Source organism: Canis lupus, chromosome 17 (genome assembly GCF_003254725.2).
Source record: "Canis lupus dingo isolate Sandy chromosome 17, ASM325472v2, whole genome shotgun sequence".
Classification (NCBI taxonomy): Eukaryota; Metazoa; Chordata; class Mammalia; order Carnivora; family Canidae; genus Canis; species Canis lupus.
Genome location: NC_064259.1, coordinates 60,511,691 through 60,539,468, shown reverse-complemented (window position 1 = coordinate 60,539,468; position 27,778 = coordinate 60,511,691). Strand labels below are relative to the sequence as shown.

Here is a 27,778-nt window from a genome sequence, read left to right as displayed (position 1 = left end):
TCAGACTCCCTGTGTGGAGCCTGCTTCTCCCTCTGCCTTCGTCTCTGCCTCTCTCATGAATAAATAAATAAAATCTTAAATTAAAAAAAAAAAAAAAGAAGAAGAAGCCATATAACCTCCCCAAAGCCCATGCAACCCCAGGAGAACAGAACACCAAAGGAGACTGTCTGACTCCTCCCAAAGTCAGAATCACAGAAGGGAAAGCAAAGCACAGGATGATGTGTGATGGGACATGTCCATGCTACACACCAGCCCTGTCCAGAGCAAACTCTCCACAAACCCTTCCTGACAACAAACTGCTGCTCACAGAACAGAAAACCCATGCTTACTGGAAGGTGGTTTTCTCAGTAATTGACAATCTTGCCCTTGCTATCCCCTGGTTCAGAAAAGTAGATCAGAGAGTCTAATTCACTAGCAAAGACAGAAAAGCCTCCAAAGGTCCCATATTAGCCTGGAACAGGTCAGCCCCATGGACAAGAACATAAAAACAAAACCTCTCATTTCTGTACATAATATTGCACCCAGGTCGATGTGTACTCAGCACAGCGTTATCGGGCCATGGGCTGATCCCCACACTCAGCTATAGGATCACAAAGGAAAAAAACATACTCCTCTGTCACATCTGTCCTGCTGCTCCAATCAGCACTGCCCTGAAGGAACCTCTTCTTCATAAGAGGGTGTGTGCCAACCTACCCCAAAAGTGGAAATAACCCAAGAGGTACCTCTTATTGCAGGCAGGTGTTACTTACCAACGGCAGCCCCTGCTAAGAAACCGTGGGCAGGTAGCACAGCTGTCAGGGATCCCCTGGCCTCAGGCTTTGACTCTGGACCCTTTTGTTCAAGCACTGAAACCCAGAGCTAGCAGACACCTCCATGTATGGCCCAAACCGACAAGTGATTCATAAGGCCTCTCAAGATAGAAATTTCTCTCCAACATTCACAGTCTAGTCAGTGCTACAGCCTCAACCTCCCCTTCCTCCTCTTGTATACCAAGAAGGTAGGGAACAGCTGGTCACCAAAATGACACATAGTCAACCCAATTATCTAGGCTGTGGAATCTGAAGCACATGAAGCAAACTCCTTCACTGCACAGCCACTTTGTTCTGAGACCAAACTCATCTCAGTATCATGCTAAGTCCAGACTATTTAGGATGGGAAAACCCACTTAACTAAATCGATCACTAAGGAAAAAACAGGGTGTCTTCTATTTCCAAAATCCTTCAGAGTAATAAATATACTTACACATCTTACCTCACTCAATTCTGTAAGGTACACTTAAAATGATTCATTTTTACATAATCTGGACCTGATACTTATGTTAAATTACTTGCTCAAATAAATGATCATCTCTAAAGGCAATTGATTATCCCTGTGCCTTCTTCCTCCCCTCCATATCCCTCTCAGAAATTCTCTTTCTCAATCCGAGGGAAGAGAGGCATTCATTCTTCTTCACCAGCTCCTGGCATGCCTGGGCAGGGCACATCCTATCATCACATATTTATGACACAGAAATACTTCACATGTGGATGAACAATAATGGATAACAGATGGTTAACCTCACACAGAAGCCTAGTGTTTGCCCAGTGTACCTCATTTTATACTCAATTTTCTGGCAAGATGAAGATCTCACACACTTTTTTTTTTTTTTCACACACTTTTTAATAATGGGGAGTTTCCACTATTTACAGACTTTGGTGCTTTTTTAATCTTTCATAATAATTTAGTATTACTTTTGTAATAACTGAAATACTCATTCAAGATCACAGAGCTCTGCATAGTAAAGTCAAAACTAGACTTAAAGTCCTCTGACTCCATGGACACAGATCTTTCTACAACCACACTGGTCCATCCTCTCATCCCATCCACACTTAAGAGGTGCCCACCTTACGACAGGCATTATGTCAGACATGGGGATGCAGGGTGACCTGACAGCGACAGTCCCTGCCTGCATGGTGCCTAGAGCCCAGTAATTTTTACTGTCGTACTCAGAGAAATGATTCGAGTTACCCGCTATCCTAGACCAGCACCACCACTCAACTTCAGTAGAGAACCAAGCGCCAACCTTTAAACTATGGGCTAGCCTTCAACAGCAAAAACTATAAATGTCCAGGAATGCAAAAAAGCAGATGGGAAGGTGCCCAGGCCTCAAAGCCTAGCTGTTCCAGTGGATGGCACATAGCCAGAAAGACATGAAGTCCATGAAAAGTCACTGGCACCTGTATCCAGCAGCCCAACACTTGGGGTACTTTCTCTTTGAATCCCAAATCTCACCTCAAAAGCCACACGGTCTGACTGGTGCTGCCGCTCAGCCTCCTGCAGCTTGACCAGCAGGTCCTGCACGGTCTTCCTCAAGCTCTTGACATCTTCGTTTATATAGCCGTCGACCTATAACCAGAGAAGGGAAGAGAAGCTGAAGGCACGGTGCTTGTGTAAGAGAAGGTCTGCCACCACATATGCTTGCGCCCTCTTGTCCAGACCACTCTCACATCACTCAGGGGGAGAGTCAGTCTTAGACACCCAGGAGCTCTGAGTTATTCACACGAAATCACTCTCTTCATATCCTAAGGAACTCAACTAGCCTCAAATCATTTGATGATTTTAGAAGACACTCAGTAATCTTTATACAGGTGTCAACTGATTAGCAGGTATGCTTATGCCATCCTCACATATATGTCCTGCTTCCATAGATTAGAGTGTTCTGAGAGCAGGGACGTGTTCTCCTTTAGACCATAGTGCCTCCAGGGCAGGGGTTATGCCATATGCACCACAAGAGGTGCATCCCCAGGCACACCTTTGGTCTTCCTTGCATCTGGCACAAAGATTAGCATATAAAGGGTTACTGACGGGACAGGCAGATTTAGAGCAAAAGCACCCAATGAGTCCAGGAATCTGATTTGATGTGAGAAAAGGTGTCCTCATCGAGGTTACAGTGAGTCTTTCCCCAGACACACCCAACCGTGGGCTGGTGGTTAGCGCTGAGCTGGCATGTGGGGTCTTGCCCCCATGCCACACAGGCATCAGGCGTTTCAGTTACCAGCTCCCAGCGGGTCTGACTGAAACATCTCTCCCTGTCTTGCACATTAGGAAGCACAGAACTTTCAACTGGGAGGCAGACAACAGGGTTTCGGCGGCTGTGCAATCACTAAGCCCAGCGGGTCTTCATTTCTCTGTCTGTGCAGCAGCAAGAAGACTCCTTATCATGCCCTGCCTTATAGGCTGCCTCAAAAATAAGATAATACCCAGCAGGGCTTAGAGCTTCTGAGAAGAAAGAGCTGAATATATAGCACCAGGTGCTATTGGAACCTGTTGCCAGCAGCATATTTGCCAAATATGGGCGATTCAGAAGGAGGGGAAAAAAATCCAAATTGCAAGTTTACCGTGAACGACTAGAACTACAACATGCCAAAATCTAGCCATCAGGATGTTATCCGGTCAACTCGCCCAGATCGGTACCTAAGCTGCTGGGCAGTGAGAATGACTGAAAAGGCTCCTGGAGCATTACTACTATGTGCTTATTTCAAATGGTGCTCTTATAAAACTTGTTTAATGACATGGAAAAGTTTCATGTTAAAATTTGAAGAGAAAAAAAGTTATAAAACAATACACATTGGAGTTAGAAACGCACTAGGTTTAGGCATAGCAATGTGGCTAGATCCTAAGAACATGGTGTTGGGTAAAAAGGGAAACAATGGAAATATAGCACAAATCCATTATGAAAACTAAAAACATACTAATAGGCATATTTAAATCATACATTGAATATATTAGAATGTATACCTTTTGGCTGGGGAGGGGAGGAGCAAAAAAAAAAAAAAAAAAAAAAAAAAAACCAAAAACCCTAAAAAATGTAAAAGGCCTTTATGACATGAGATGATAATATGCCTTGAACATATTGGGTAGATCTGATTCAGCCCTACACTGAAGGGCCAGAAAAAAACCAATCCAAAAACAAAACAAAACAACCCCAGTCAAACAAAAAAAAACAAATAGAAAGAAATACTATATACAGTTTAATCTTGCTATTGAAATACTATTTGCATTTTATTTAAGATTTTATTTATTTATTTATTTATTTATTTTTTTTTTTTAAGATTTTATTTATTTACTCATGAGACACACACACACAGAGGCAGAGACACAGGCAGAGGGAGAAGCAGACTCCATGCTGGGAGCCCGATGTGGGACTCGATCCTGGGTCTCTAGGATCAGGCCCTGGGCTGCAGGCGGCGCCAAACCGCTGAGCCACCGGGGCTGCCCACTATTTGCATTTTAAACTGTGGTTTTGGGATCCCTGGGTGGCGCAGCGGTTTGGCGCCTGCCTTTGGCCCAGGGCGCGATCCTGGAGACCCGGGATCGATTCCCACATCGGGCTCCCGGTGCATGGAGCCTGCTTCTCCCTCTGCCTGTGTCTCTGCCTCTCTCTCTCTCTGTGACTATCATAAAAAAAAAAAAAAAAAAAAAAAAAAAAAAAAAAATTAAACTGTGGTTTTTCTCTGGGTATCTGAGTGACATTTTTTTTTCTTCTTTCACTTTTCTGTGTTTCTGAATTTCATAAATTTTCTACAATAACATATCTTATTACATAATCACAAAAAATGGACTGCCCAGGTGGCTCAGTGATTGAGCGTCTGCCTTCAGCTCAGGGCGTGATCGCGGGGTCCTGGGATCAAGTCCCACATCGGGCTCCCTGCATGGAGCCTGATTCTCCCTCTGCCTATGTCTCTGCCTCTCTCTATGTTTCTCATGAATAAATAAATAAAATCTTAATAAAAAAAAAACAAAATATATAACAAATGCTTTTTTTTTTTTAAACAAGTATAGCCATGTTTATTTGTTAATTATACTGCAATAAAGCTGGGGGAAATTTTTTTTTCAAAAAGGACAGCCACAATGAGCACTGGGTAATGCATAGGATTGTTGAATCACCTAAAACTAATATAACACTATATGTTAACTATGCTGGAATTAAAAATTTAAAAAAATAAAAATAAACAAACAAATATGCACAGCCATGGAAAGAAATACTACTATGTCATTATTCAAAAGAATGAGGGAGGTGCCCGGGTGGCTCAGTGGGTTGAGCAGCTCCCTTTGGCTCGGCTCAGGCCCTGATCCCAGGGTCCTGGGACTGAGCCCCACTTGGGGTTCCTTGCTGCTCAGCAGCGAGTTTGCCTCTCCCTCACCATCCCCCTGCCAGTTTCTTCAATAAGTAAATAAAATGTGATAAAAGTTGCATGTTGTACCCACTGAGCCAGCAGTCTGTATCTCAGATCAACTAAATTACAATCTAATCGCTTCTCGGCCTTTTGGCTAAGATCATGTGAAATTACAATCTCTAGGGCTGGCACAGGCTTGTCTCCTTTAAAGCTGCCAGGGCCATTCCAGTAGACAGCAAAGGCTAAGAGCCCTGCTCTAAAAGGATCCACCCACCTCAATCTGTTAACAGTGGACCCTTCAAAGGAGTGGAATTGAGGAAGGAGAATTTCCGGTTTGTGTGTTTCTCCATTGTTTGAATTTTTATAGCATACATTACTCTTATATTTACGGAGCAAGAAAGAGGAATAACAAAGGGATCATAGAGGAGGATATCCTGCTTCCTGGTTATGAAGTAGTCAACTACTATTTCCCCTGTTACCTACCTCAGGTGGGCTGCTATACAGGGTCGTGGGGCCTGGATTTAATCCATTTGGCTTTTCTAACACCATCTGTTCAAAGAAAAGTAAAATGTTGTTAAAACTGCCCAAACAACCAACTTCGAAATGTTAATCTCCTAAGGTCTCAAATCTTAGATAGAATAAAAGAAAAAGGCGAGGGACACCTGGGTGGTTCAGTGGTTGAGCGTCTGCCTTTGGCTCAGGTCACGATCCAGGGGTCCTGGTATTGAATCCTGCATTGGGCTCCCCGCAGGGAGCCTGGTTTTCCCGCTGCCTGTGTCTCTGCCTTTCTCTGTGTGTCTCTCATGAATAAATAAGGAAAGAAAAGAAAGAAAAGAAAAGAAAAGAAAAGAAAAGAAAGAAAAGAAAAGAAAAGAAAAGAAAAGAGAAAAGAAGAAAGAAAAAAGAAAAGAGAAAAAGAAAAAGAAAAAGGAAGAGAAAGAAAGAAAGAAGTAGAAGAAGATAGAGGAAGGGGAAGTAAAGGAGGAAAAGGGGAAGGAATAAGGAAGAAAGAAGAAGAAAGAAGAAAAGGAATAAAGGATGGCAGGAAGGAAGAAAGGCCAGAAGGGGAAAAAAGACTTTGAGTGCTCTGGAAAATCGAGAGGGGAGGGAGTGGAGAAGCATGTGTGTGGCCTTAAAAGGGAATACTCCGGCTTTGTAGGGAGGATGAAGGGAACCTCGGCCTAAAACCTTTCTACAGACTGGAGATCATGCAGGCTGCCTGCCACCAACAAAGAGTCTCCCTTCCCTCTCAGAGATCCTGGGGTTTGATGAAGCAAAAAGCAAAAGGTGAAGTGGCCTTTGCAGCAATCCTTTATAGCCCATAGCTTGATGTGATGAAATGACTGCTGGTCTGTGCAAACAAGGGCCCCGGACTTCTGGGCCAGTCTCAGAGCATATCAGGTTGTCTGGTCACTTGAGAAGGCATTTCCCATCAGCCAGATGTGAGCATAGCCATGAAAGCCCTACCTTGGATCACAGCAGAATGAAGTAGGGGGCATGACCACATAAGCCACAGGCATGCTCACACCAAGGAGGAGCCTTGCTGCCACCAGCTGTACAGTCATCGTTTCGCTCAGGAGGATGAGGGTGGGGGCTACTGGAGAGAGACTCCCCAACTCCCCAAATCAAATGCAGAGGAAGGAGATATAACTCAGAATCTAAAGAAGGATGAGGGTCAAACAGAAGAGATGGTTCTGTTCTCCTAAGGGCACTTCTAGCCTCCAATTTTAGAAAAACTGAAATACAGTATCCCAGAATCATCCATCCATCTCAAAAAGACCCTTCAACAAGTTCAATATGACATTTACTGATGACCTTCTGCATCCTATGTCCTGTGCCAAGTGTGGGGATACAGAGACAGCAGTGGAGGTGAACCCTACCTTGAGGAGCTTCTGGTGCCAGATAGAGACAGCTATGCACACAAACAGACAAAATTTCAATTCACACCACAGGTGTCACCCCAATTAAGCAGGATTGACTTATGAGAAGTTTGCATTTATAGATAATTGTTTGCTTTATAAGACTCTGGATTGCAAAAACATTGATCCCATAATCCTCAAATAGAAGAGGTTTTGCCAATAACTTAATGGAATTTTATTTACATAAATTCCATTTTTATACACTGTTTTCAAAACAGGTATACTTATACAGAGGCTGATACGTGTAAACACAGGTGCCCATCAACTGGAGAGCATTAGTAAGGTTGTGAGTGCTCTGAGAAGCCAACATTGCCTGTGTTCTCTCCTTTCCTGGCAGTGATGTGAGATTCGGCATCTGCTGTGTGACCAGCAAATGGGACTGCCCAGCACAGCCTCTTCCTTGTGGACCCAACCATTGACCATTTCCTATTACCTGTAGTTCCTGTCCATGGAGAGAAGCTCCTAGATCTCTGTCAAGCTTGCTACTTATGTCCTCCTGGAGCTTCTGCAGGCAATTCTGGGCCTGGGAGAGGAGGGCAAGAAGCTTTAGCTTTGGGATAAGGAAAGAGAGCACGTACCAACTCACCCACTATGGCCTGTCCCTGACCCATACTCCTGTGAGCCAGGTACTGGCCTTAGCACTGGCTGGGGGAAGGAGGGACCCCAGGCAAATGGGGCTGCAGCACAGTCCCTCCTACACAAACAGGAAACAAAGCCTACACGAAGGAAATCAAAACCCTGTGCTGCTGGAGGCAACATTCTTGTTGCAGAGACACAAAAAGCAAATGAGTGAAACAAACATGTAATATGGTACATGATGACAGGTGCCCAGGTGCCAATAGGAGTCATGGTGAGGGTCAGGAAAAGAGGTTGGCAGTTTAGAGAGGATGGCTAGGGTACAGTGCTAGGCACACAGTAGTTAAATATTTGTTGATTAATGGAAGGGTCACAAATGATACTTGACTCAAGGGGGCGGCATGGTGGTGGTTTCGGTATGAAGGAAGCTGATGGGAGAGAACCAGATCCCACAAGGCCAGGGTGCCTTGGTGGCTCATTCTGTTAAGTATCTGCCTTCTGCTCAGGTCATAATCCCAGGGTTCTGGAATAGAGTCCTGCATTGCACTCCCTGTTCAAATGGGGAGTCTACTTCTTCCTCCCCTCTCCCATATGCTTCTCTCACCATCCCCACCAATGGTACTCTCTCTTTCAAATAAATAAATACAAAAAAAAAAAAAAAGATGGGAGCCAAAAAACTGAGAGGTTCCCACAAGGGAGGGGTCCCCACCTCCTGGATATACTGTACCTCACTCTTCAGTTGGTTGACATTCTTCTCGTGAACTATCTTATCTCCAGGCCTCCCCTTCAGGTACACCTGCAATAAGGGAAACAAGACTCTTTAGTTAAGGAAACTCTTGGGAGGGCACCTGGGTGGCTCAGTGATTGAGCATCTGCATTTGGCTCAGGTCATGATCTGGAGGCGGGGAGGCCTGGGATCAGTCCCGCATAAGGCTCCCTGCTGGGAGCCTGCCTCTCCCTCTACCTATGTCTCTGCCTCCCTCTCTGAGTCTCTTATGAATAAATAAAATCTTTAAAAAAAGAAAAAAAAAGGACCTCCTGGGAGGTTAATTCCTCATGGGCAGGCTCCTACACTACTGGTGGGAAGGTAAATTGTTACTGCCTTTCTGCGTGGCAATTTGATGATTCAAATCAGGAAGCTTAGAGCTGTAATTACTCTTTGACCTATCAAACCTACTTCTGGAAATTTATCCTAATGAGATAAACTGGCATAGCCAAACTGGCATAAACGAACACTCACATATATACGTAAATTTGTACAAAGGAGGTTGTAAAAAGGTTTACACATTTTTCTCTATACATTCTTGAATCTTTTACAATTAAGAAAATATTTAATACCTGTATTATAAAACACATACGCAATTTAGTAACATATGTTCAGCAAAATACTGTTTATGATTGCAGAAATGGAAATAGGCACAATGGCCCACAATGGGGGATTATTTAAGTTGTGGTACATCATAATAGAATACTATGCAGCCATTAGAATACCAGACACTGGGCAGCCCGGGTGGCTCAGTGGGTTAGCACCACCTTCAGCCCAGGGTATGATCCTGGAGACCCGGGATCGAGTCCCACATCGGGCTCCCTGCATGGATCCTGCTTCTCCCTCTGCCTGTGTCTCTGCCTCTCTCTCTCTCTCTCTCTGTGTCGCTCATGAATAAATAAATAAAATCTTAAAAAAAAAAAAAAAGAATACCAGACACTTACATTTATAGACACAGAAGATGTTATAAACCTACATTAAATCATTAAAGTGTTTGGTGGGGGGGGGGGAGCGAGCAAATTGTAGAATACAGTGTATATAATAGTATATAAAACAATTTAATTTTTGAAAAAATACAGACAAATATAAAAATATCTGAGAGGATACCCAATAAAGTAGTAATAATGATTACATCAGTAGAATTATGGGGTAGTTTTGCTTTCTTTAAGGGCCATGCAATGACTTTGAATAAGAAAAAGAAATTAATTAAAGGCATCCAGATTGAAAAGAAAGAGGAAAAACTATCTCCATTTGCAGATGAAGTGATCATGTATATAGAATACCGTAAGGAATCTACTAAAAAACTATCAGAAGTTGTAGCAAGGTTGTAGGATATAAGATCAATATACAAAAAATAATTGTATTTCTATACACTAGCAAGGAACAATCTGAAATGAAATTTAAAAACAATTCTACTTATGAGAGCAACAAAAAGAAAAAAATACTACATGGATGGAACTGGAGGGTATTATGCTAAGCGAAATAAAAGATAAAAGTCAACGATTTTGTCAGAGAAAGACAAATATATAATTTCACTCTTACGTGGAATTTAAGAAATAAAACAGATGAACATAGAGAAGGAAAAATAAGATAAAAACAGAGAGGGGAGGAGCAGGAGCGCCTGAGTGGCTCAGTGAATTAAGCTTCCCCCTTAAGCTCAGGTCATGATCCCAGGGGTCCTGGGATGAAGCCCCAGCATATGGCTCCCTGCTCCACAGGGAGCCTGCTTCTCCCTCTTCCTCTGCCTGCCACTCCCCCTGCTTGTTCTCTCTCTCTTGCTCTCTTTATAAAATCTTTAAAAAAACAAAAAACAAAAACAGAGGAAGGCAAACCATAAGAGACTCTAGACTCTAGGAAACAAACTGAAGGTTGCTGGAGGGGAGGTGGGTAGGGGGATGGGGTAACAGGGTGATGGGCATTCGGAGGGCACAGAATGTAATGAGCACTGGGTGTTCTTTGCAACTAAATTCTACACCTGAACTAATAATACACTATATGTTAACTGAATTGAATTTAAAATAAAAATTTAAAAAGAAAAAAATACTTAGAAATAAATTTAACAAAGTTTAAGACCTGTATTCTGAAAATTATAGACACTGTTGAAAAAAAAAAAAAAAAGAAGGCCTAAAAAAATGAACAAACATCCCATTTTCATGGATTGGAAAACTTGATATTGTTAAAATGGTGTTACTCCGCAAACCCCCAAACTGATCTACAGTTTCAACGTAATTCCTATCACAATCCAAGCTGGCTTCCTTGCAGAAACTGACAAACTGATCCTAAAATGCATATGGAAATACAAAGGACTCTGAATAGGTAAAAGGATCCCGAAAAATAACAATATTATAAATATTAAGAAAATGTTAACAAAAATAACAATTACAGTGATCAAGACAGTGTGGAACTGACATAAGGAGAGACACATAAATCAATGGAATACAATTGAGAGTCCAGAACAATAATAATACAATAATAATACACTAAACTGATTTTTGACAGGATGCCAAGACAATTCAATGGGGTAAGAACAGTCTTTTCAACAAATGATGCTGGCATAAATGGATATCTACATGGAAAAGAATGAAACTGGAGCTCTTCCTTATACCATATACAAAAATCAACCTAAAATGGATCACAGACCTATTTGTAAGAGTTAAAACTATAATTCTTTGAGTATAGGAATAAATCGTTGTGACCTTGGTTAGGCAAAACCTTCTCAGACATCACACCGAAAGCACAATGAAAGAAAAAAATATATAAATTGGATTTAATCAAATTAAAAACTTTTGTTTCAAAGGATATCATTAAGAAAGTAAAGAAAACAAAACACAGAGTGGGAAAATTTTTAAAAAATATTTCCAAGTCATATATCTGGTAAGGGTCTAGTTAGTATCCAGAATATATAAGGAACTCTCATATCTTGAAAATTAAAACACAAATAACTTCTTTTAACAAAGATGACAATGTTTTATTTATAATATTCATACGTCCAAACTTTTTGCTAAATTCAATTAATCACCAAGAGTAATCCTTTTGGACTATTCGTTGCTATTTTAAAATTCAAATACAGCAAAGGTAACACCATGAAGAAAGTGTAGTCACAGTTATCACTTGTACCTAACATATAAACACTTTAAACACAATTGAATTTTTATTTATTTTTATTTATTTTTAAAGATTTTATTTATCTATCAGAGAGAGACAGAGCACAAGCAGGGGGAGGAGCAGACGGAGAAGCAGACTCCCCATTGAGCAGGGAGCCCAATGCAGAATGATGCAGAACTCAATCCCTAGGATCATAACCTGAGCCAAAAACAGACTCCCAAGCAACTGAGCCACCCAGTGCCCCTAAACACAACTGAACTTTTTTTTTTTTTAACTTTTTTATTTAAAGATTTTATTTCTTTATCCATGGGAGATACAGAAAGAGAGGCAGAGACATACGCAGAGGGAGAAACAGGCTCCCTGCAGGGAGCCTGATGTGGGACTCCATCCAGGATTCTGGGATCATGCCCTGAACTGAAGGCAGACGCTCAACTGCTAAGCCACCCAGGTGTCCCCACAACTGAATTTTTTTTTTTTCCACAACTGAATTTTTAAATGGGCAAAGGATTTGGATAAATATTTCTCCAAAGAAGATATGCAAATAGACAATATCCATATGAAAGCATGTAATCAGGGAAATGCAAATGAAAACTACAAGATATGGCTTCACATGCAATAGGATGGCTATAATCAAAGACAGATGATAACAAGTGTTGGTAAGGCTACAAAGAAATTGGAACCCTCCTATGTTGCTGGTGGGAGTATAAAATGGAACAAATGTTTTGAGAAAAAGTCTGGTAGTTCCTCAAAGCCTTAAATATAGAGTTACCAAATGACCTATCAATTCCACTCCTAGGCATATACCAAGAAAACTGAAAACATATGTTCACGCAAAAACTGGCACTTGAATATTCATAGCAGCAATATTCATAATAGCTAGACAGGGATCCCTGGGTGGCGCAGCGGTTTGGCGCCTGCCTTTGGCCCAGGGCACGATCCTGGAGACCCGGGATCGAGTCCCACGTCGGGCTCCCGGTGCATGGAACCTGCTTCTCCCTCTGCCTGTGTCTCTGCCTCTCTCTCTCTCTGTCACTATCATAAATAAATAAAAATTTTAAAAAATAATAATAATAATAGCTAGACAGTGGAAACAACTTAAATGTTCATCAATTGACGAGTGGGTAAAAACACGTGATAGATCCATTAAAGGGAATGTTATTTAAACACTGAAAGGATTAAGTACATATGCTATAACATGGCTGGATCCTGAAATTATTATGCTAAGTGAAAGAAGCCAGACACAAAGGCCACATGTTACATGATTCCATTTATGTGAGATGTCTAGAAGAGGCAAATCCATAGATAGATAATAGCTTGGTGATTGCCAGGAAAAGGAAGGAGTGACTGAAATGTTCTGGAATTAACAGTGGTAATAATTGCACAAGTCTGTGAACATACTAAAAACCACTGAATTGTACACTTTCACTGAATCGATTGTATGGTATGTGAATTATATCTCAAAGAGCTGCTTTTAAAAAAGAAATAACAAAAATTGTTTTATTAAAAAAAAAATAGTGGGACGCTTGTGTGGCTCAGTGGTTTAGGCACCTGCCTTTGGCTCAGGGTGTGATCCCAGGGTCCGGGGATCAAGTTCCACATCAGGCTCCCTGCATGAAGCTTGCTTCTCCCTCTGCCTGTGTTTCTACCTCTCTCTGTGTGTCTCTCTCATGAATAAATAAAATCTTTATTAAAAAAAAAAGTAAGTTCCACAAACACACTTCCCACCTGTCTTGACAATTTCCAGCAGCTAAATATGGATAGTGGGATAGGCACCTAAAAAGGTCATCCCATCCATCCTCACACCAAGGGCTGGGTTGCACCAAAGTCACTATACACTGACTGTGGTCTCCTGGTGTTAATTAAGATCTTTCCAGGAAATTCCCAGGAACTAGTGTTACAGGTCTGGTTCCTCCTAGTCAAACCCTGTGGCAAAGCCAACTGCTCCCTCTCACATGCCTGCAAGGGGAAAGAGGAGAGAGGGAAGAGTGGAGGTAAACTAAGCTTACCTTAATGATTTCCTCATGTCCATCATTGGACTCCACCAGTTCTGAGGCCAGGGAATGACTGGTTGAATGGCCAGACACCATGGCATAGGTCTTCCTGCCCACCTGCCAGAGAGAGAGAAGGAGAAAGAGAGAGAAATGGCTCAGAAATCATGACAAGCCCAGAACTTCTGCCCCTTGACCAATGCAGAATACCTGCTCCTCAAAAGATTTAACGGGTTAGTCTGATTTTCCCCTCCAAAAATTCATTTCCAGAACCTCTACCAGAAGCTACACAACAGCAACACTGGATGGGGAAAATTAGCAGAAATTGCAGGTTAGTTTTACTTTTAGTGGGGTCTCCGCATCCCCCAAAGCAGTGCACAATGCTGAGGTCAGGTGGTATGTCTGAAAGGAGGTGATCCTGCACAGCAGCAAAGATGGCTCTTGGCAGCACTGGCATGAGAGGTCAGCAGCGAAGGAGAACTGGCTGAGGGAGAGGCCTCACCCCACCAGAAACCTTGATACCTTCTGGGCTAAGTGTTCAAGTTCATCTCCTGTCAGTTCACTCTGTAGAGTCAGCCTGAGAATGTCCACGCTGCCCTAATAATGACAAGGACAGCAACAATCACCCCTTACCTTCACAGTCCACTCCTGGTACAGGTACACCTCTGCCAGCCCTGCGGAATGGGTCTTGTTATCACCACTTAACAGACAAGAAAAGCTGAAGTCTGGAGAGGTGACATTAGCTTGCCTAACATCAGTCACTCCTGGGTGGTAGGATGTCCCTGGGGCCTCTGACAGTGCTCTCTATACCACAGCAGAGCCTACACAGGATGCCGCTCCACGTAGCTCCAGAGGGGCTAGCTCCCCTGGCCCTCAGAGTCCAAGAAGCACAGTGTGTGGATTCCTGTTTCCCCAGCCCTGAAGAAGGCACTCCCAATCCAGGATTCCTGCACCTGACAGTCAGGAAGCTACTGATGCACTTCACAAGAGTTAAACTATGATAGATATCCTTCCCGCCAAACTATATGACAGTAGCCACATCTTCCGTGACACTTCCATACATCCAGTGGGAAACAACCTGTCCTCTCCCTGAGCTCCCTCAGTATCATGGGGCCTCTCGTGGCACCTGCCTCTTAGTTCTTCAATGTTCCATGAGGAACTGCTCCCTCTGTTAACTCCTCGTGGGCTGCTATCTGCCATAGTCCTCACACAGGTATTTTCTGAATGCATATGATGTTCCAGGACATCTAGGTCTAGAGAACATTACACAAGAAAGAAGAGGAAATGATTTCAAAATAGCCAGAGTAGCTGCTCTTTTCCCCCAGGACACAGAATATGCTTTTTTGTTAAAACACCTCTCTCTACCTGGAGACAGCTGGGGAAAGAAAGCTGGGACATCCCTCAGGCAAAATAAAGGCGTTATCAGCTAATGAAGATCAAGTCTGGCTTATTGTATAAAGCCAGGCACTCTAATTGAAAGAGCACAGACAATAGGCCAGACGGGGGCCTCCGAGGGGTCATCTCACCCACACCTGTTGTCAGAATCCCCAAGGGACAGGAGAAAGTGGGGGAACTCGCAAAATATACTCAAAGAAATAATGGCTGAAAACTTCCCAAATTTTACAAAAGACATAAACCCACAAATTCAAGTTTCTGGGCAAATCCCAAATGGGATGAACCCCCAAATCATGCCAAGATACGTCATAATTAAACTTCTGATAACTAAAGACAAGGAAAAACTCTTCTCAAGTCAGAGAAAAAATAGACACTTTACTTATAAGAGGAAAACAGTGAATAAACAGCAGATTTTTTTATTAGAAACCAACGCCAGGAGAAAATAGCATACTATTTTTCAGTACTGAAAAAAATCTCGTAATCAAGAATCCTATGACCAAAAAACTCTCTTTCCAGAATGAGGGAAGAAATCAAGATGTGGAAGCCGAGAAAAATTAAGGCCATCCCACCTCAAGTTTAGCATTAGCACAAGTACAGCCATCTTAGGCCCCTGTGAATAAGAGCTGAACTTTACGGGAAAAACTGCGGAATGTCCTCAATGTCCTCGGCAGGGAATCCCATATCAGAAAGACAACAGAGCCCACACCATGGTAGAAAGTCCCATATTAGAATGAGAACAGAGCTCAATGCCCTAAGCCCCATATCAGAATGTAAACAGAACTTGAGAAATTCCTCCATCCCTTCTGAAAATCCCCTAGACCAGCCTATAAAAAACCCAGCTGTAACCCACTTCGGAGCCCAAGTCCCTGCTCCGCTGTGTCGGGTATACTTGGACCCAAGCTCGAGCTCGCTAATAAACCCTCATGCGCTTGCATCGGTGTCAGCTCCTCGGTGGTTTCTTGGATTCGCAATCTTGGGCACAACAAAGATGTTCCCAGGTAGGGATCCCTGGGTGGCGCAGCGGTTTAGCGCCTGCCTTTGGCCCAGGGCACGATCCTGGAGACCCGGGATCGAATCCCACGTCGGGCTCCCGGTGCATGGAGCCTGCTTCTCCCTCTGCCTGTGTCTCTGCCTCTCTCCTCTCTCTCTCTCTGTGTGACTATCATAAATAAATAAAAATTAAAAAAAAAAAAAAAAAGATGTTCCCAGGTAAAGGAAAACTAAGAGAATTTCTTATCAATAGAGTACACTAAAAGAATGGCTGTAGGGGAACCTGTATGGCTTAGTTAAGTGTCTGACTCTTGATTTGGACTCAGGTCATGATCTCCAGGTTGTGAGATCAAGCCCCATGTTGGGCTCTGCACTCAGCAGAGTCTGCCTCAGTATTTGCTCCTCCCCTGACTCTTGTACTCCCTCTCTCTGGAATAAATAAATAAATAAAATCTTTAAGGAAAAAAAAAAATGGGGCATCTGGGTGGCTCAGTCAGTTAAGCAGCCAGCTCTTAACTTTGGCTCAAGTCCTGGGATCCAGCCCACACAGGCCACTCTGCACTTAGCAGAGTCTGCTTGGGATTCACTCCTTCTCCCTCTGCCCCCACCCCCACCCCTAGAGCCCTCTCCCTCTCTCTCTCTCACTCACTCAATCAATAATATAAAATAAAATAAAATAAAATAGAACAACAGCTATAAAAGGTCTTCAAACAGGGGGATATCTGGGTGGCTCAGCAGTTTGGCGCCTGCCTTTGGCCCAGGGCGCGGTCCTGGAGTCCCGGGATCAAGTCCCGCATTGGGCTCCAGCATGGAGCCTGCTTCTCCCTCTGCCTGTGTCTCTACCTCTCTCTCTCTCTCTCTCATAAGTAAATAAATAAATCTTAAAAAAAAAAAAAAAAAAGGTCTTCAAACAGAAAGAAAACAATACAAAAGGAACTTTGGAATCTTAGAAAGAAACAACATGGATAGCAAAAACATCATTAAATACAACAGGCTTTCCTTTTCCTCTCGGGTTTTCTAACATGTTTGACGGTTGAAGATAAAATTATAACACTGTCAGGATGCCTGGGTGGTTCAGCAGTTGAGTGTCTGCCTTCGGCTAAGGGCATGATCTTGGGTCTGGGGATCAAGCCCCACATTGGACTCCCTGCAGGGAGCCTGCTTCTCCCTCTGTCTATGTCTCTGCCTCTCTCTCTCTCTCTCTCTGTCTCTCATGAATGAATAAATAAAATATCTTTTTAAAAAAATATAATACTGATTTAGTTCTAAATGTACACAGAAGAGGGCAGAAGAGGGGTGCCTGGGCGACTCAGCAGGCTGAGCTTCTAACTTTTTTTTTTAAGATTTTATTTATTTATTCATGAGAGACACAGAGAGAGAGAGAGAGAGAGAGGTGGAGACACAGGCAGAGGGAGAAGCAGGCTCCATGCAGGGAGCCTGACGTGGGATCGATCCGGGGTCCCCAAGATCACACCCCAGGCCAATGGAGGGGCTAAACCACTGGGACACTGGGGCTGCCCTGAGCTTCTAACTCTTGATCTCAGCTCAAGTCATGATTTCAGGGTCATGAGATCGAGCCCCACTCAGGCTCCATGCTCAGTGGGGAATCTACTTGAGATTCTCTGTCTCCTTCTCCCTCTGTCCCGTCCCCCCACACTCTCTCTCATTCTCTAAATAAAGAAAATCTTTAAAATAAATAAATAAAAGATACAAAAATAAACATATACAAAGGCAATATTTAATTTTATTACAAATGAGAGAGGGTAAAGGAAGGTAAAGTTTCTATACTGCACTCAAACTGGTAAAATGGCAACACCGGTAGACTGTGGTAAGTTATATTTATAAAAGTGTAATACCTAGAGAAATCATTAAAAAACTTTTTTAAAGGTTTTATTTTTATTTATTTATTCATAGACACAGAGAGAGAGAGAGAGAGGCAGAGACACAGGCAGAGGGAGAAGCAGGCTCCTTGCAGGGAGCCTGATGTGGGACTCGATCCCGGGTCCCCAGGATCACACCCCAGGCTGCAGGCGGCGCCAAACTGCTGCGCCAACGGGGCTGCCCTAAAAAATTTTTTTTAAAAATAGAATCCTGGGGATCCCTGTGTGGCGCAGCGGTTTGGCGCCTGCCTTTGGCCCAGGGCGCGATCCTGGAGACCCGGGATCGAATCCCACGTCGGGCTCCGGGTGCATGGAGCCTGCTTCTCCCTCTGCCTATGTCTCTGCCTCTCTCTCTTTCTCTCTCTGTGACTATCATAAATAAATAAAAATTAAAAAAAAAATAGAATCCTAAAAAGCTTTCAAGTAGCCCACAATAAGGTAAGGAAAATATATGAAAAATAAAGAAAAAATAATAAATAAAATGGCAGACTTACAATTCCAATAATTACATTAAATATCAAGAGGTCTAAATACACCAATTAAAAAACAAAGATTGGCAGAGGGGATTAAAAATATGAATCAATCCATGCTGTCTAAAAGAAACAAACATATAGACAAGTTAAAAGTAAGGATGGGAATAGATATATCATACAAACATTATTAAAGGAAAGCAAGAGTGGTTATATTAATATCAGATAGAGTAAACTTCAGAGCAAAGAGAATTGCCAGAGACAGAGAGGGACATTATATAATGTAAAAGAATCAATCCACAAAGAAGATATAGCAATCCCAAATAGATAGGTGTCAAACAACAAAGCTGCAAAATATGTGAAGAAAAAACTAAAGAACTGAAAGGAGAAATACACCAATCCACAATTATACTTGGAGACTTCAACATGCATCTCTGAGCAATTAATAGAATGTAGACTAAAATCAGCACAGATACCTAAGAATTCAACATCACCAACCAAGAGGGATCTAATCAACAGTTATGGGATGCTCCCCTCACCAGCAGAGTACACACTGCTGGCATGTACCTATAAAGCATACATTAAGAGAGACAGTAATTTGGGCTATAAAACAAACAAACTTGAAAGAATTGATACCATACAGAGTATGTTTTCTGACCACAGTGGAATCAAACTAGAAATAACAGAAAGATAAAAGGAAAAATTTTAAACACAAGGAAACTAAACAATACTTCTAAATAATTCTTGGAAAAAATAAAAAAATAAAAAAAAAATAAATAATTCTTGGGTCAAAAAGGAAGTCTCAAGGGCACCTGGGTGGCTCAGCTGAGTATTTAACTTCAGGTCAGGTCATGATTTCCAGGTCCTGGGATTGAATCCTGTGTCCAGATCCACAATCAATGAACAGGGAGTCTGCTTCTTCTCCCTCTCCCTCTCCCCCTCCCACCATTCTCTTCTCTCTCTCTCAAATAAATAAAATTAAATTAAAAAAAATAAAACAAGGCAGCCCGTGTAGCTCAGCGGTTTGGCGCCGCCTTCAGCCCAGGGCATGATCCTGGAGACTGGGGATCAAGTCCCACATCAGGCTCCCTGCATGAAGCCTGCTTCTCCCTCTGCCTGTGTCTCTGCCTCCCCCCACCCCTCTCTCTGTCTCTCATGAATAAATAAAATCTTAAAAAAAAACACACACACATTAGATATTTAGTAACTTAAAAAAAAAAAAAAGGAAGTCTTGAGAAAAATTTTAAAAATCATTCAACTAAATAAAAATGAAAACACAAAATGTCAAACTCTGTGAGACATATCTGAGGCAGTTCTGGGTCACCTGGGTGGCTCAGTCAGTTAAGTGTCTGTCTGTGGCTAAGATCATGATCCAAGGGGCCTGGGATTGAGCCCTACATTGAAGCCTGCCCCTATGCCCCCCATTCATGTTCCCTCTTGCTTGGTCTGCTCTCTCTCTCTCAAATAAATAAATAATCTTAAAAATAAATAAAGCAGTTCTGAGGGAAAGCCATAACACTAAAAGCATACATTAGAGAGGTACCTGGCTAGCTTGGTCAGTAGAGCATGCAACTCTTTTTCTTTAAAATTTATTTATTTGAGAGAGAGAGAGAGAGAGCATGCACAAGTAGGGGAAGGGACAGAGGGAAAGAATCTCACCCTGCTGGGCAGGTGCCCAATGTGGGACTCAATCCCACTACCATGAGATCATGACCTGAGCTAAAATCAAGAGCCAGATGTTCAACCAACTGAGCCAACCAGGTGCCCTGAGCATGTAATTCTTGAACTCAAGGTCATAAGTTCAAACTCCACATTGGACATATAAATTACTTTTAAAAATAAATAAATGCATATACATCAGAAAAGAAAAAAGTCTCAAATCGACAATTTAGGTTTCTCACTTTCAGATCAAGAAGAACAAATTAAACCCCAAGTGGGCAGGAGGAAGGAACTAAAAAAGACAAGAAATGAATACAATTTAACAGAAAAATAAAGAAAAGTCAATGAAACGAAGAGCTGGTTCTCAGAAAAGATCACTGAAATTGATAAACCTCTAGCATGATTGGCAGAGAATAAAAGAGACACATATTACTAACATCGGGAATGAAACAGACTATTTCTATTGACCATGCAGATGCAAAAGTATGAACACTATGAACATAAATTTGACAATTTAGGGACGCCCGGTGGCTCAGCAGTTGGGCAGCTTTTGGCCCAGGGTGTGATCCTGGAGTCTCAGGATTGAGTCCCACATCAGGCTCCCTGCAGGAAGCCTGCTTCTCCCTCTCCTTGTGTCTCTGCCTCTGTGTGTGTATGTGTCTCTCATGAATAAATAAATAAAATCTTTTTAAAAAATTGACAATTTAGACAAAATGGACCAATTCATTAAAAAACACAAACCAGGGATCCCTGGGTGGCACAGCGGTTTGGCGCCTGCCTTTGGCCCAGGGCGCGATCCTGGAGACCCGGGATCGAATCCCACATCAGGCTCCCGGTGCTTGGAGCCTGCTTCTCCCTCTGCCTGTGTCTCTGCCTCTCTCTCTCTCTCCGTGTGACTATCATGAATAAATAAATTTAAAAAGAAAAAAATTAAAAAAAAAAAAATAAAATAAAATAAAAATAAAAAAATAAAAAACACAAACCACCACAAATTACCTAATATGAAATAGGTACTATGAATAGCCTTTTAAAGAAATTAAATTCATCATTTTAAATCTCTCTAAAACAGAAATATCCAGGCCCAGGTGGTTCCACTAGAAAATTCTACCAAATGTTTAAAAAATTAGCACCATTTCTACATAATCTCAATCAGAAAACAAGAGGAGGAAACACGTTGCAATTCATTTCATGAAGCTAGTCTTACTCTGGTACCAAAATCAGATGGACATTTTTTTTTTAAAGAAAGAAAACACTACAGACCCGTATCTCTCATGAACATAAAGGTTCTATTTCTTAACATTTTGTTAGAATATGGCTAAAAGACATAAGACATTTCACTGAACAAGATATACAGATGGTCAATAAGCACATACAAAGATGTTCAATGTCATCAAGGAGATACAAATCAAAACCACATTGAGGGTAGCCCCAGTGGCCCAGCGGTTTAGTGACGCCTGCAGCCCAGGGTGTGATCCTGGAGATCCGGGATCGAGTCCCACGTCAGGCTCCCTGCATGGAGCCTGCTTCTCCCTCTGCCTGTGTCTCTGCCTCTCACTCACTCTGTGTCTGTCATGAATAAATAAATAAAATCTTAAAACAAAACAAAACAAAACAAAACACAGTGAGATACCATTATACACCTATCAAAATGGCCAAAACAAAAAACAGTGACACCCACCAAATACTGGCAAGAGTGTGGAGAAACTGGATCGCTCACACACTGCTGGTGGGAAGGTAAAGTGACATAGCCAAAAAAGAAAAGGTTGGCAGTTTTTTTAAAAACTAATCATACAGGGAAGCCTGGGTGGCTCAGCAGTTGAATGTCTGCCTTTGGCTCAAGGCGTGATCTCAGAATTCCAGGATCGAGTCCCACACTGGGTTCCCTGCATGGAGTCTGCTTCTCCCTCTGCCTTAAGTCTGTCTGTCTGTCTGTCTCTCTCTCTCTCTCTCTCTGTGTGTCTCTCATGAATAAATAAATCAAGTCTTTTTTTTTTTTTAAGATTTTATTTATTCATGAGAGACACAGATAGAGAGAGAGGCAGAGACACAGACAGAGGAGAAGCAGGCTCCATGCAGGAAGCCTGATGTGGGACTCGATCCCGGGGCTCCAGGATCATGCCCTGGGCCAAAGGCAGGCGCCAAACCGCTGAGCCACCCAGGGATCCCCATAAATAAAGTCTTTTAAAAAAACTAATCATACAAATACCATATAACCTAGCAATTGTACTCCCGGACATTTATCCAAGAGAAATGAAGATTTAGGTTAACGCAAAAATTTGTACACTAATGTTTACAACAGCTTTATTTGTAATACTACAAAACTAGAAACAACCCAGATACCCTTCCATATAGACAACAAACTGTGTTGTATTTATATCATGGACTAATTACTACTCAGCAATAAAAGGGAACAAATTATTGATGCGTGCAACAATTCCCAGAGAGTTATGGTAAGGGAAAGAAGCCAATCACAAAAGGTTACATATTGTATGATTCCATTTATTTAACGTTATTGAAACGAAAAAATTATGAAGAACCAATTAGCGGTTGCCAGGAGGTAAAGAGAAGATGGGAGTGAAAAGCAAGTGCATGTAGGCTCCAACATGAAGCATCTTTGTGGTGATGGACATGTGCTCTACCTTGACCGTATGAAGTCACTATCCTGGTTGTGATAGTATGGTATAGTCTTACAAGATGTTACCACTTAGGAAAATGAAATAAAGGGTATAGGGGATCTCTATTATTCCTTTTTTTTTTTTTAATTTTTATTTATTTATGATAGGCACACAGTGAGAGAGAGAGAGGCAGAGACACAGGCAGAGGGAGAAGCAGGCTCCATGCACCGGGAGCCCGACGTGGGATTCGATCCCGGATCTCCAGGATCGCGCCCTGGGCCAAAGGCAGGCGCTAAACCGCTGCGCCACCCAGGGATCCCTCCTTTTTTTTTTCTTAAGATTTTATTTATTCATGAGAGACAGAGAGAGAGAGAGAGAGGCAGAGACACAGGCAGAGGGAGAAGCAGGCTCCATGCAGGGAGCCCGATGTGGGACTCAATCCCGGGTCTCCAGGATCAGGCCCTGGGCAGAAGGCAGGCGCCAAACCGCTAAGCCACCCACGGTGCCCTCTATTATTTCTTATAACTGCATATGAATCTACAATTAGATAACAAAAAATTAATACTTTCAGGGACAAAAATTAAAGAATATAATGAAGGAAATAAGTATCTGTAATCCTACTACCTCAAAATGGCCACTATTAAAATGTTAGTATATTCCTCATAATTTTTCTACACTTATTTTTTTTAATATACTACCATACAAAGTTATGTACTTGCTTTTTTCCCTTTAATATTTCATCATTAATTTCCATCACACTAAACTTTCTTCAAAACTGGCTTTTAGAAGGGACACCTGGGTGGCTCAGTGGTTGAGTGCCTGGTTTCAGACTAGGGTATGATCCTGGAGTCCTGGGATCAAGTCCTACATCGGGCTCCCTGCATGGAGTCTGCTTCTCCTTCTGCCTATCTTTCTGCCTCTCTCTCTCTCTCTCTCTCTCTCTCTCTGTGTGTGTGTCTCTCATGAATAAACACTTTTTTTTTTTTTTTAATTGGCTTTTAGGAGCGCCTAGGTGGCTCAGTGGTTGAGCATCTGCCTTTGGCTCATGTCGTGGTCCTGGGGTCCTGGGATTGAGTCCTGCATCAGGCTCCCCATGAGGAGCCGGCTTTTCCCTCTGCCCCTTTCTCTGCCTCTCTGTATATCTCATAAATAAATAAAATAAAATCCTTTCTTTTTTAATTGGCTTTTAAAGGCCACTAGTATGCCACTGAATAAACTAGTTAAACTTAGGTATTCAACCTAAGCCCCCTCTCCTCTGCTCCCACTTCTGTAGATTATTATCAAATTCTTTTTATTTCTTATATATTCATTTTTTTAATTTCAGAAAACAACTTTTCTTTTGACAGTTTCTAATGAGATGATACACAATAGTACCAAGATCACCACCAAAGTTATTGCTTGGTCCATTACCCCTCAAGCCCAACTGACATTCTCTCTTCTTTGCAGAAAAAGAATCACATTAGGAGCAGTTAGACCTGGCCTCAGACACTGACCCTGGCTTTCATTTGTTGTGTGTATTGATTTATTCTCCCTCAGCTTTAGTGTATTAGTTGGTAAGATGCTTAAGTGAAAACACAGTGACTAAAACACATAGATATACAAAAGTTCCAGTTCCTCAAATTTCGATGTAAAGCTCCTCTTCAAAATATCTGTCATATGGGACGCCTGGGTGGCTCAGCAGTTGAGCGTCTGCCTTCAGCTCAGGGCGTGATCCCAGGATTCAAGATCGAGTCCCACATCGGGCTCCCTGCAAGGAGCCTGCTTCTCCCTCTGCCTATGTCTCTGCCTCTCTCTGTGTGTCTCTCATGAATAAATAAATAAAATCTTAAAAAAAAAAAAAGATGTATATTATCTTCTACCTCACACTATATACAAATATCAATTTCAAATGATTGCAGATTTCAATGTAAAAGGCAAAACTTTCCTTAAACTCAGCATAAAAATATCCTCCCCATAAAAAATATTTGATAAATTAGACTATATTAAAATTTTGAACTTTCATTCATCAAAAGATAGTGCACGGAAATCCACAGAGTGGAAGGTATTTATTCCATATATATCTGGCAAAGAATATTCAGAATACATTAAGAATTCCTACGAAACCACTGGGTGGCTCAACGGTTTAGCGCCTGCCTTCGGCCCGGGGTGTGGTCCTGGAGTCCCAGGATCGAGTCCTGCATTGGGCTCCCTGCTTGGAGCCTGCTTCTCCCTCTGCCTGTGTCTCTGCCTCTCTCTCTGTGTGTGTCTCTCATGAATAAACAAAATCTTTAAAAAAAAAAAAAAAAAGAATTCCTACGAAACAAAAAGACTACAACATGATATACAGGACTGGATCCTGGATCAGAAAAAGTACATTAGTGGAAAAACCAGTGAAATCCAAGTAAAGCCTATAGTTTAAGGCTTTACTATAGAAAACTAAAACATTAGTTTTCTTAGTTATGACAAATGTACTATGGTTAATGTAAGATGTTAGCATTGGGGGAAACTGAGCGAAGAGCGTGTAAGACTTCTCTGTAATATTTTTACAACCTTCCTGTAAACCTAAGATTATTCCAAAATAAAAAGCATATTTGAAGAAAGAGAGAAAGGGCAAGGAGGAAAAGAAAGGGAGAGAAAGGAGCTGCCCAACAGAAAAATGGACAAAAGACTTCAATAGACACATCACATAAGAGGATATCCAAACGGTCAATAAACGTCGGAAAAGGGTTCAGTATCTTCAGTCATCATTATCAAAGAACTAGAAACTAAAACCACAAGGCAATGCTACAAAATACCATTAGAATGACTACAAATGAAAACAAAAAACAAGGGCTAGGGGCTATGGAACAATCAGAACTCTCCTACACTGGTGGTGGGAATGCTCATTATCATAATCTCTTTGGAAACCTCTACCAAAGAGGAATATTTGCAAACCCTATAACATAGTAGTTCTACTCCTAACAGAAATGCATACCTATGTTTCCCCTAAAATCAAAAAAATTCTACCCATAAAAAAAATGATGCTAGAATGTTCACAGTAGCATTTCTCATAATAGCCAAAAATTAGAATGTATCCAAATGTTCAAGAATAAAATGGATAGGGACACCTGACTGGCTAAATAAATCCTTTGAGCATGAGACTCTTAATCTCAGGGTTGTATATTCAACCCCATTATGGATATAGGGATTATTTAAATAAATACATATATACATATACACATAAACCCAAATTTTATTTTTTTAAAGATTTTATTCTTTTTTAAGATTTATTTTGAGAGAGAGAGAGAGAGCAAGCACATGGGAGGAGGGGGAGAGGGAGAGAGAGTCTTAAGCAGACTCCATGCTGAGCACAGAGCCTGACATGGGGCTCCATCTCACCACCCTGAGATCACAACCTGAGCCAAAACCAAGAGTTGGTCCCTTAATTGACTGTGCCACCCAGGTGCCCCTAGAGATTTTATTCTACTTTTTAAATATTTAATTTATTAGGGAGGGAGGGAGAGAGAGAATGTGCAGGAAAGGCAAAGGGAGGGAGAGAAAGAATCTCAAGAAGACCATGCTGAGCATGGAACCTGACATAGGGCTTGAACCCAGGACCCCGAGATCATGACCTCAACTGAAACCAAGAGTCAGCCCCTGAACCAACTGGGCCACCCAGGGGCTCCTAAAAACTTTATTTTTAAGTAATCTCTACACCCAACATGGGGCTCAAACTCACAACTCCAAGATCAAGAGTCACTTGCTCTTCCAACTAAGACAGCCAGGTGCCTCTAAAACCACATTTTTTAAAAAGATGTATTTATTTGTTTATTTTAGAGAAAGAAAGAGTGCATGAGCAAGCATGAACTGGGAGGATGGGCAGAGGTAGAGGGAGAGAGAATCTTTTTTTTTTAAAGATTTTATTTATTTATTCATGAGAGACACACACACACAGAGAGAGAGAGAGAGAGAGAGAGAGAGAGAGGCAGAGACACAGGCAGAGGGAGAAGCAGGCTCCACGCAGGGAACCCGATGTGGGACTCGATCCCGGGACTCCAAGATCACGCCCCAGGACTCCCAGATCACGCCCCGGGCCAAAGGCAGGCGCCAAACCACTGAGCAACCCAGGGATCCCCCGGGAGAGAGAATCTTAAGCAGACTCTGAGCTGAGCATAGAGCTGGACACAGGGCTCAGTCCCATGATCCTGAGATCACGACCTGAGCTAAAACCAAGAGTTAGACGCTTGACCAATTGTGCCACCCAGGTGCCTCCTAAAATCACATTAAAAAAAAAAAAGAGTAAAATGGACAAATTTAAATTGCAATATAGTCATACAATGGAACAGTGTACAACCATGAAAAAGAATGAACTTGTACACAACGTGAATAAACTTCACACAAATGTTAAGCAAAAGAATTCTGACACAAGAGTTAAGATTCCACTTATATAAAAAGTATAAAAACAAGCAAAACTAACACATACTTTAGAAGTCACTCTAGCGGTTACCCCTAAAGGATGGGTGTAGGTAATGACTAAAAGAGGACAATGACTAGAAGTAGAGGTTTATTCTGAATATAGGGAATTGGGTCAGTTAAGTCAAGTCATTTACTATCAAGAACTATCCTGTCCAATGTGGCAGCCACTAGCCACATGTGGCTATCAACCATTTGAAATGTGGTCAGTCCAAATAGAGATGTTCTGTACAAAGCCACAGCACAAAAAATTGAATTCCTTCTATGCTGATCACTTATGGAAATGATAACCTTTGTATATATTGGGTTAAATAAGATATATTATTGGAAAAAAATTTTAATATAAAATTTAAAAATATATGAAAGATGGTCAACCTCATCAGTAATCAGTAACCAGAAATGTTGGTTAAAACAATAAGTGGGGCACCTGGGTGGCTCAGTCGGTTGGTCGTCTACCTTCAGCTTGAGTCATAATCCCAAGTCCTGGGATCAAGCCCCACATGGAGCTTCTGGTTCGGTGTGAAGCCTGCTTCTCCCTCTCCTAATGCTCATGCTCTCTCTCACTCTTTCTCTCAATAAATAAATAAATAAAATATTTTTAAAAATGTTTAAAACAAATTAATGGACCTAAAAAGTTAAAGTCTACTCTCTATAAAAAAAATAAAAACAATGAGTTTTCAGGGTGCTTGGGTGGCTCAGTCAGTTAAGTATCTGCCTTCGGCTCCCAGGACCCTGGGATTGAGCTTCACACCTGGCCCCTGCTCAGCAGGGGATCCTGCCTTTCCCTCTCCCTCTGCCGCTCCCCCTGCTTGCACTCTCTCCCCCTCG

At 41.9% G+C, this 27,778-nt stretch overlaps 1 protein-coding gene across 6 annotated transcripts in view; it reads right to left on the bottom strand.

The window, feature by feature from the left end:
• TUFT1 (tuftelin 1) overlaps window positions 1-27,778 on the bottom strand; it is a 48,485-nt gene that overhangs the window by 8,126 nt on the left and 12,581 nt on the right. For 3 of the 6 annotated variants that reach the window (XM_049095688.1, XM_049095691.1, XM_025453002.3), the window contains exons 2-7: window positions 14,033-14,107; window positions 13,529-13,630; window positions 8,379-8,447; window positions 7,509-7,598; window positions 5,640-5,705; window positions 2,272-2,385 (exon numbers count right to left, since the gene is read on the bottom strand). In XM_049095688.1, the coding sequence (XP_048951645.1) occupies window positions 2,272-2,385; window positions 5,640-5,705; window positions 7,509-7,598; window positions 8,379-8,447; window positions 13,529-13,630; window positions 14,033-14,107 (516 nt within the window). Of the gene's footprint in view, window positions 1-2,271; window positions 2,386-5,639; window positions 5,706-7,508; window positions 7,599-8,378; window positions 8,448-13,528; window positions 13,631-14,032; window positions 14,108-14,143; window positions 14,185-27,778 lie in introns of all 6 variants that reach the window. The other 3 variants (XM_049095689.1, XM_025453004.3, XM_049095690.1) reach the window with 2 other exon arrangements.